Source organism: Piliocolobus tephrosceles, chromosome 1, assembly GCF_002776525.5.
Source record: "Piliocolobus tephrosceles isolate RC106 chromosome 1, ASM277652v3, whole genome shotgun sequence".
Classification (NCBI taxonomy): Eukaryota; Metazoa; Chordata; class Mammalia; order Primates; family Cercopithecidae; genus Piliocolobus; species Piliocolobus tephrosceles.
The window spans coordinates 91242417-91251882 of NC_045434.1; the positions used below are offsets into that span (position 1 = coordinate 91242417).

General features: G+C 53.3%; 1 protein-coding gene across 1 annotated transcript in view; it reads left to right on the forward strand.

Annotated features, from left to right (window-relative positions):
- Positions 1 to 4137: 4137 nt before the first annotated feature.
- NPR1 (natriuretic peptide receptor 1) overlaps positions 4138 to 9466 on the forward strand; it is a 14441-nt gene continuing 9112 nt past the window's right edge. Inside the window, exons 1-7 of the mRNA XM_023213804.2 lie at positions 4138 to 4858; positions 5542 to 5741; positions 6223 to 6336; positions 6743 to 6878; positions 7546 to 7637; positions 8419 to 8554; positions 8783 to 8867. Coding sequence (XP_023069572.1) covers positions 4138 to 4858; positions 5542 to 5741; positions 6223 to 6336; positions 6743 to 6878; positions 7546 to 7637; positions 8419 to 8554; positions 8783 to 8867 — 1484 coding nt within the window. The remainder of the gene's footprint in view (positions 4859 to 5541; positions 5742 to 6222; positions 6337 to 6742; positions 6879 to 7545; positions 7638 to 8418; positions 8555 to 8782; positions 8868 to 9466) is intronic.

A 9466-nucleotide genomic window follows, 5' to 3' on the forward strand; every position in this document is an offset into this window, starting at 1 on the left:
ACTATCTTATTAGTTCTTTTATTAATTATTAATTATTTATTTATTTATTACTTATTTATTTATTGTTTTTTGAGACACGGTCTTGCTCTGTTGCCCAGGCTGGAGTGCACTGGTGAGATCTCGGCTCACTGCAACCTCTGCCTCCCAGGTTCAAATGATTCTTGTGCCTCAGCTTCCCGAGTAGCTGGGATTACAGGTGTGCACCACCAAGCCCGGCTAATTTTTTGAGACAGAGTTTCACTCTTATTGCCCAGGCTGGAGTGCAATGGCATGATCTCAGCTAACTGCAACCTCCACCCCTGGGTTCAAGCAATTCTGCCTCAGCCTCCCGAGTAGCTGGGATTACAGGCACCTGTCACCACGCCGGCTAATTTTTGTATTTTTAATAGAGATGGGGTTTCACCATGTTGGCCAGGCTGATCTTGAATTCCTGACTTTAGGTGATCCACCTGCCTCAGCCTCCCAATGTGCTAGCATTACAGGCATGAGCCACTGTGCCTCGCCTCACTATTTTATTAGTTCTTTTATTTTTATTTTTATTTATTTATTGTTTTTTGAGATAGGGTCTTGCTCTGTTGCCCAGGCTGGAGTGCAGTGGCACGATCTCAGCTCACTGCAACCTCTGCCTCCCAGGTTCAACTGATTCTTGTGCCTCAGCCTCCCGAGTAGCTGGGATTATAGGCATGCACCACCAAGCCCGGTTAATTTTTCTTTTTTCTTTTTTTTTTTGAGACAGAGTTTCACTCTTGTTGCCCAGGCTGGAGTGCAATGGCACGATCTCGGTTCACCGAAACCTCTGCCTCCCAGGTTCAAGCGATTCTTCTGCCTCAGCCTCCCAAGTAGCTGGGATTACAGGCATGCACCACAACGCCTGGCTAATTTTTGTATTTTTACTAGAGACAGGGTTTCTCCGTGTTGGTCAGGCTGGTCTCGAACTCCCAACCTCAGGTGATCCACCCGCCTCAGCCTCCGAAAGTGCTGGGATTACAAGCGTGAGCCACCGCACATGGCCTATGCCTGGCTAATTTTTGTATTTTTAGTAGAGACAGGGTTTCATCATGAAGGCCAGACAGGTCTTGAACTCCTGGCCTCAAGTGATCCGCCCACCTCCGCCTCCCAAAGCGCCAGGACTACAGGGATACGCCACCATGCCCAGCCAGTTCTTTGATTTAGAAAAGTATTTCATCCAACATTTTTAGTTGTCTATAGCTTTAGGGCTAGTTCACCGTTATTGAAAGGAGCTCAATTACTAAACTATATTTCTAGTCCAGTCATTTCTTCTGAGCTCCAGCTCCACTAGTCCAAGGCCTATCAGACACTTCCACTTGAGTATCTATAGGCACCTCACATCCAATAAACTAAAAGTATCATCCTTCCAAAATCTCCTTCTTCAGCTTCTCAACTAATGGGGTCAACATCACCTACACCTGTTATTTGTATAATGTCCTCATTTCCCAAAGTTCAACTGATTCTACTTACAAAACATGTCCCCATCTCCAACTGCTGTCTACCTCTACAATCTCTGGAACCTGCCATCTCCATCACAGGACAAGAACATTATGCCTGTCACACAAAAGCTTTCATAATCTTCCCTCCATTGCCCTTTTTCCTGCCTCTTTTCCTCAGTCATCCTACATGCAGACATCTTACATCCTAGATCAGGGCTGAAAACACAGACTCCTACTACAGCCAGGCAGGTAATGCACCTGAATGAAGCAGGGTGCCTAGGAACCATGATGAACTAGACTCATTTCAAGGAGATAATGGATACTTGTTCTGGTTGGTTGCTCATGGAGGGATGCAGGACAATGTATTGCCAGCTCTTCCAATATTTTAGGAAAAGTCAGAAATCCAGGTTGGGCCTGGTGGCTCACACATGTTATCCAGGAATATTGGGAGGCCGATGCAAGAGGATCACTTGAGCCTAGGAGTTCAAGACCAGCCTGGGCAACATAGAGAGACCTCCATATTTGGAAAAAAAAAAGAAAAGAAAAGAAAAGTCAGAAGTCCAAATATTCATGTGCCATCTTATGACTTTTTTTTTTTTTTTTGGAGACGGAGTCTTGTTCTGTTGCCCAGGCTGGAGTGCAGTGGCACAATCTTGGCTCACTGCAACCTCTGTCTCCCGGGTTCAAGCAATTCTCTACCTCAGCCTCCCGAGTGGCTGGGATTACAGGTGGCCACCACCATGTCCAGCTAATTTTTGTATTTTTAGTAGAGATGGGGTTTCACCATCTTGGCCAGGCTGGTCTTGAACTCCTGACCTTGTGATCCACCCACCCTGGCTCCCAAAGTGCTGGGATTAAAGGCTTGAACCACCTTGCCCGGCCCCATCTTATGATTTTTAAGTGTGGGGAATTAAAAACAATATACACAGAAAGAATGCAAACCAAAGCATGCCTACCATCTCAAGTTAGCCTATCGACCACAATTTGCTCTAGATAATAAGAATATTCAAGTCTCCTAAAATTCCATATATAGGAAATATACTTCAAAATTCGGCTCTGTCTGCACAGAATACCTTTCTCATCCTTCTATCCTCTTGAATTATTTCTCTTTGGAGATTTTCTGGCCCCAATCCAAGCAGAATGAATAGCCCTCACTGAGTCCTTTAGCAATTTATCCATGTCTCCCCTGCAGTGCTTAATGCATGTTGCATTACGGTTATTTGTCCCAAATAGAGCTCCTCAAAGGCACGGACTATATATATTCATCTTTATGCCCTCAGCACCTAGTGCGTGCTTGACGCACCAGAGGTTCTCTGGAAATGTTTGCTGACCTTAAGTTTGGTGATCTTGTAGGTCCTGCGCTTAGGCGCAGCGTTGGAGAGGTTGGCGCTGCAATGCCGTCAATGACCCCTGATGACCATTAGAGGGCACACTGATTCCACAGCAGTCTGCACCGGGGGCCCAGCTGTCAAGTGCTCCAAAACCCACTCCCCCTTCAATGGTCATTTCCAACAATATCTTCCACAGCCTTCATTTTAACAACCCTCACCATAAAACAGTCATTTTCTTGGGGCAGCCCTAAGGTGTGAACTTCACCCCTCCCAGCCACCTACCCACTCCCCCCATCTTCCTACAATTTGGGCGCTAAAGATTTAATTCCGCCCTGACACCAGATTATTTTTCACAGCTAATCTGCACAATCTGGAAGGTGGCAGGGAGGGAAAGAGAGGGGGATCATAGAAGGACTGGGTAACAAGCACTCCGGGCTAGCCTTCAACTTTAACGGACTTTCCAGAAACCCGTCACCTTCCACCCCACTTCCAAACACACACATCCACGCACTCACACAGTTTCCTGCCAGGACCCCAAACCAGCACACCTTTCACTCTTCCCCCGAGAAGACCAGGTAGGGGGCGAGGGAAAAGGTGGGGCGCAAGCGGGTCCCGGTTGCTTCCACACACACTCTCCGCTCAGCCCTCCTTTCCATTCTGGCAAGGGCGCGCCTTCAGAGGGTCCTGTCCTCCAAGGAGGTAGGCGTGGGGCGGCCGAGGCCCGGGAAGATGGTCCACTGGGAAGCGCGCGGGCTGGGCGGCGGGGAGGAAGGAGTTAAAGATCCAGGATTGGCTCTTCTGTCACTGAGTCTGGGAGGGGAAGCGGCTGGGAGGGAGGGTTCGGAGCTTGGCTCGGGTCCTCCACGGTTCCCTCCGGATAGCCGGAGACTTGGGCCGGCCGGACGCCCCTTCTGGCACACTCCCTGGGGCAGGCGCACACGCACGCTACAAACACACACTCCTCTTTCCTCCCTCGCGCGCCCTCTCCCATCCTTCACGAAGCGCTCGCTCGCACCCTTTCTCTCTCTCTCTCTCTCTCTCTCTCTCTCTCGCTCGCTCTCTCTCTAACACGCACGCACACGCCCAGTTGTTCACACTCGGGTCCTCTCCGGTCCGACGTTCTCCTGGCACCCACCTGCTCCGCGGCGCCCTGCGCGCCCCCCTCCGTTGCGCCCCTTGCGCTCTCGGCCCAGACCGTCGCAGCTACAGGGGGCCTCGAGCCCCGGGGTGAGCGCCCCCGTCCCGCTCCTGCTCCTTCCCATAGGGACGCGCCTGATGCCTGGGACCGGCTGCTGAGCCGGAGGAGACCGAGAAGGCCATGGTGGGAGCGCTCGCCCGCTGCGGTGCCCGCTGAAACCATGCCGGGGCCCCGGCGCCCCGCCAGCTCCCGCCTGAGCCTGCTCCTGCTCCTGCTGCTGCCGCCGCTGCTGCTGCTGCTCCGGGGCAGCCACGCGGGCAACCTGACGGTAGCCGTGGTACTGCCGCTGGCCAACACCTCGTACCCATGGTCGTGGGCGCGCGTGGGACCCGCCGTGGAGCTGGCCCTGGCCCGGGTGAAGGCGCGCCCCGACTTGCTGCCGGGCTGGACGGTCCGCACGGTGCTGGGCAGCAGCGAGAACGCGCTGGGCGTCTGCTCTGACACCGCAGCGCCCCTGGCCGCGGTGGACCTCAAGTGGGAGCACAACCCCGCCGCGTTCCTGGGTCCCGGCTGCGTGTACGCCGCCGCCCCGGTGGGGCGCTTCACCGCGCACTGGCGGGTCCCGCTGCTGACCGCCGGCGCCCCGGCGCTAGGCTTCGGTGTCAAGGACGAGTATGCGCTGACCACCCGCGCGGGGCCCAGCTACGCCAAGCTGGGGGACTTCGTGGCGGCGCTGCACCGACGGCTAGGCTGGGAGCGCCAAGCGCTCATGCTCTACGCTTACCGGCCGGGTGACGAAGAACACTGCTTCTTCCTCGTGGAGGGGCTCTTCATGCGGGTCCGCGACCGCCTCAATATTACGGTGGACCACCTGGAGTTCGCTGAGGACGACCTCAGCCACTACACCAGGCTGCTGCGGACCATGCCGCGCAAAGGCCGAGGTGAGACGCTGGCACACCCCGTCCCGCCGCTTAGCTGCAGGGCTTCCCCTCTGACCCGCCGGAGGCATCAGGACTTCCTCTCTTGTCTGGGGGTACTCTTCTTTCTCCTCGCCGTTCATTCCACTCTCAGCTCCCCGGCCCTTTCTACAGCTGAGTTTCCATTTCCCTCTCTTCTTCCGCCACCCTCACCACATCGCTATCCTCTCACCTTTCGACCCCCACTCACTCCCTCCCACACTAGTACAGCTCGGTTCCGGTCCCTTTTTTCCTCCCGCATTTTCTCTCCTCCCTATAGCCTTCTCCCCTCTTTCATCCCCTCCTCCCATTGCTCCTCATCCCCTCTCTTCTCCCCCTCCCTCACTCCTCTCGCCCTCCTGGCCCCACCCTTCTCCACCTTCAGCTCCTCTATCCCGCTCTCCCTACCTGTTCCTTCCTCGCTTCCGCCCCCTCCTGCCCTCTTTCCTCCCTGCCCCCACCCCCACCCCCACGCCCCGCCTCTCCTTCCACCCTTCGTCTATCTCCTGCTGTGGCCTAGGCTGAGCCGGGAGTTACCACTTAACTCTAACTGGGTCTCTCCTGCCCCCTATCTCTAAACTTCCTCCCCTGGATGCCCCAGCTTTCCTACTCCTGTCTCTCCCGCAGTACCTAGGCTTCTCCCTCTGACTCCCCGTCTTTTTCTCCAGTTATCTACATCTGCAGCTCCCCTGACGCCTTCAGAACCCTGATGCTCCTGGCCCTGGAAGCTGGCTTGTGTGGGGAGGACTACGTTTTCTTCCACCTGGATATCTTTGGACAAAGCCTGCAAGGTGGACAGGGCCCTGCTCCCCGCAGGCCCTGGGAGAGAGGGGATGGACAGGATGTCAGTGCCCGCCAGGCCTTTGAAGTGAGTACCTAGGTTTGAAGCCCAGGCTGTCTCAGCTTGTGGCACGTAATTTCTGGGCACTGTGGCTCTCAGCGTCTGAAAGAATTCCGGAAAAGAGGTTTTTGTCTGTTTCTTTCTTTATGCACTCCTGGTAACTCACAGAACAGAAAAGAGGTTGGTGATGCTCACTGGGAATTAAGCAATGAAGGGCAGGGGACTGCACAGGGGCGCTTTGGCACCAGCAGGCTAAAAAGATAAGAACATGGCTTGAGGCGGGAGGAGGATAAAGTCCCACAGCCTGGACAGGACTTGGAGAAGCCATCCTATTGGATCCCCTGCTTTGGAGTGGGCATCACTTCATGCAGGGCACAGGGTCCAGTTTGACCTTGAGCTAAGCAGAGATGCAGCTCTGGGAGGTGGGCTCCCGACTGTTGGGGCCCCACAATACTGGGAGGACAGAGTCAGCTCCCAACTCTCCGCTCTCCACTGACACCTTCCTCAGGCTGCCAAAATCATTACATATAAAGAGCCAGATAATCCCGAGTACTTGGAATTCCTGAAGCAGCTAAAACACCTGGCTCATGAGCAGTTCAACTTCACCATGGAGGATGGCCTGGTAAGAAGGGGTCCCGGGACCCTCCAGCGTGGACCTCCAGCCCCTACTCCGTGACCCTCTGCCAGCCTCCATCCTCCCCTATTCCCAGTTCTCCCCTTCCCTCCCTTCCCATTGTTCCATGTCTCTTAAGATGATGGAGGAGGACACTGGCAAGTTCAGCCTCTGAAACTCAGGTCATCATCAGTAATATGGAGATGATACATCCTGCCCTGTCTACCTAGCAGGATTCAGGACGTGATGCTAATCCAAAGGCATCATTTAAATAGTAAAATCTCCCTGTGATGTAGCGGTGTTATTTTCTCCCATCCTCTTCCAAAATCCCAGTGCCTCTCGTTCCCTTCCCCACAGCTCTCCCCTCCATACCCTTCATACGCCCACCCCAGCCAACCTCTACTTGCCCCTACAGGTGAACACCATCCCAGCAGCCTTCCACGATGGGCTGTTGCTCTATATCCAGGCAGTGACGGAGACTCTGGCACATGGGGGAACTGTTACTGATGGGGAGAACATCACTCAGCGGATGTGGAACCGAAGCTTTCAAGGTCAGGGCCTGGAGGTGGTTGGAATGGGCTGCCTTGGGGGATGAATCCCAGGTGCCCAGTGTCAAGCCATGAGAAGCCTATTGCCCTGCAGCACAGTTACCTATGCACACCAGCCTTTTCCTCCACAGATTTTTTTCAGGCCCATCCCTCAGAAGTCCTACTAAGTGTCCAATCTCAATCATCCCTGCTGGGCACTGAATTCTTTTTTACCTTTTGTTTGTTTGTTTGTTTTTGAGATGGAGTCTCACTCTGTCCCCAAGACTGGAGGGCAGTGGTGCGATCTCAGCTCGCTTCAACCTCTGCCTCCCAGGTTCAAGCGATTCTCCTGCCTCAGCCTCTTGAGTAGCTGGGATTACAGGTGCCCTCCACCAATGCCTGTCTAATTTTTTTTCTTTTTTCTTTTTTTTTTTAGTAGAGACAGGGTTTCACCATGTTGGTCAGGCTGGTCTTGAGCTCCTGACCTCAGGTGATCTGCCCACCTCAGCCTCCCAAAGTGCTGGGATTACAAGTGTGAGCCACAGTGCCCAGCCCTTTTACCGTTTACTATCATTCTGTATACATATATGTTTGGAAGGCAAGACAAAAAAGATTAGAGGATGAAGAGATGAAGTGGGGCACCCCTGAACTTCCGTTCTCTCAAACCTAATCATCTTCCCCATGTCCTCAGGTGTGACAGGATACCTGAAAATTGATAGCAGTGGCGATCGGGAAACAGACTTCTCCCTCTGGGATATGGATCCCGAGACTGGTGCCTTCAGGGTAAGTTTGTGCGCCCCGAAGACAGTGCCAATTCCAAATGACATCTAACCCTCCTACTTCGCCCCCACAGCCCTGCCAGGGTATCTGTTTATCCTGTAGCCATTCTACCATGCCTGGACACTTACGAGAGCCCTGGATAAAACAGACCCAGCTCCAGTCTGGGGAAGCCACCAGAATGATAGGGACCCACAGGCATCACAATTGGGGAGCCCCATGCCTGAGGAAGGAGCACAACCCTGCCCTCAGGGAGCTCCGAAAGGAGGCAGCAGGACCACCTCCCAGCAGAGACAGGGCGGTGAAGGACGCACATTACATAACTCTGCAAGCGAGTGGGGACAGGAAGGCGCTGAGGCCAATGGTGGCAAGGGACAGGTCATCCAGAGAAGGCCTCCTGCAAGAGGGGCACATGGACTGGGCCTGGGAATGTAGGCTGAGGTGAACACTACCTTCTGTTTTCTACCAAGAAAATAGGTAGAGAAAAATCAGTGCTTGGTTGGTGCTTCAACCAAGATTATAAACTCCCTGAGTGTAGAGATCGGGTTCTAAATGGAGTTTTCTTTATAAATCCCTTGATAGTTTTCAGGTGTTTCCACTTGAATAATATGTGTGTGGTATGAGGTCCTGTATCCAGTTGCAGCAGGGGCTTGGTAAGCAGGTGACAACCCAGATATATATAGGCTCTGAAAGCAGAGCTGGGGTCGGTGGGAGGTGAGACTGCTGCACTGCACAGCAGGCCTTCCCCACAGGCCCTGGTCTAGCCACCACTCCTGCTCTCCCTTAGGTTGTACTGAACTACAATGGGACTTCCCAAGAGCTGGTGGCTGTGTCGGGGCGCAAACTGAACTGGCCCCTGGGGTACCCTCCTCCTGACATCCCCAAATGTGGCTTTGACAACGAAGACCCAGCATGCAACCAAGGTGACTGCCCCTTGCCTTCCAGGCCTCCATCGCGGAGATGCTGCATCCTTCCCCTAAGCACAGTTGAGTAGGTGTTCCTGTCCCATGCTGAGGGCTTCCTGGAGAATGAGTCCTGCCTTTTTCTTCCCTTCATCCATCATCCCAGTTCACTGATGGACTATTAGAAAGTTCTTCCTCCTGCTGTCTAACCCAAATCTCTCTTGCTGCAATATGGACTCTCTCTTGCAGATCACCTTTCTACCCTGGAGGTGCTGGCTTTGGTGGGCAGCCTCTCCCTGCTCAGCATTCTGATTGTCTCCTTCTTCATATACAGGTGAGCTGTGATGTGGGGGGCTGAGTGAGGCTGGAGGACCCGGAGAACCAATAGCAGAGGAGGTGGTGGGGACCCAGAGGGAAGAGGGCAGGGGTGAAGGGACAGCAGGGGAAAACTAAGGGAGATGAGGAAGAAAGGAGGCTTAAAAGCCAGAGGAGAGAGAAAGAGAAGGGAATGGCGGGGCGAGGGGAAGAGACAAGGAGAGGAATGGCCAAGGAGAGTCAGAGAGATCCAAGAAACAGAGAAGTTGATGTGTGACATCATAGGGGCGTAGACTGGTTTCCCTTGCTACTCTTGCAGGCCAGATGGGAAGCAATGTTCTGAACCTTGGGATCATGCCCATGTTAGTTGAGAAGGGTGGTGAGCCCTGGTGTGTGCCAGGTGCCCAACCTAGAGTGGAGAAGGGAGCTGAATGAGCCCTGTTCCTGCCGTCCAGTGGAGGCTAAAATGAAGTACAGGAGGAGTTAATGATATACGAAAGCAAAGAAGGAGGGGAGAAAATCACTGCTGGTTGAACATAAAATAAATGCCAAGCACTTCCACGTATACTATTTCTTTTTTCTTTTTCTTTTTTTTCTTTTTTCTTTTTTTTTTTTTTT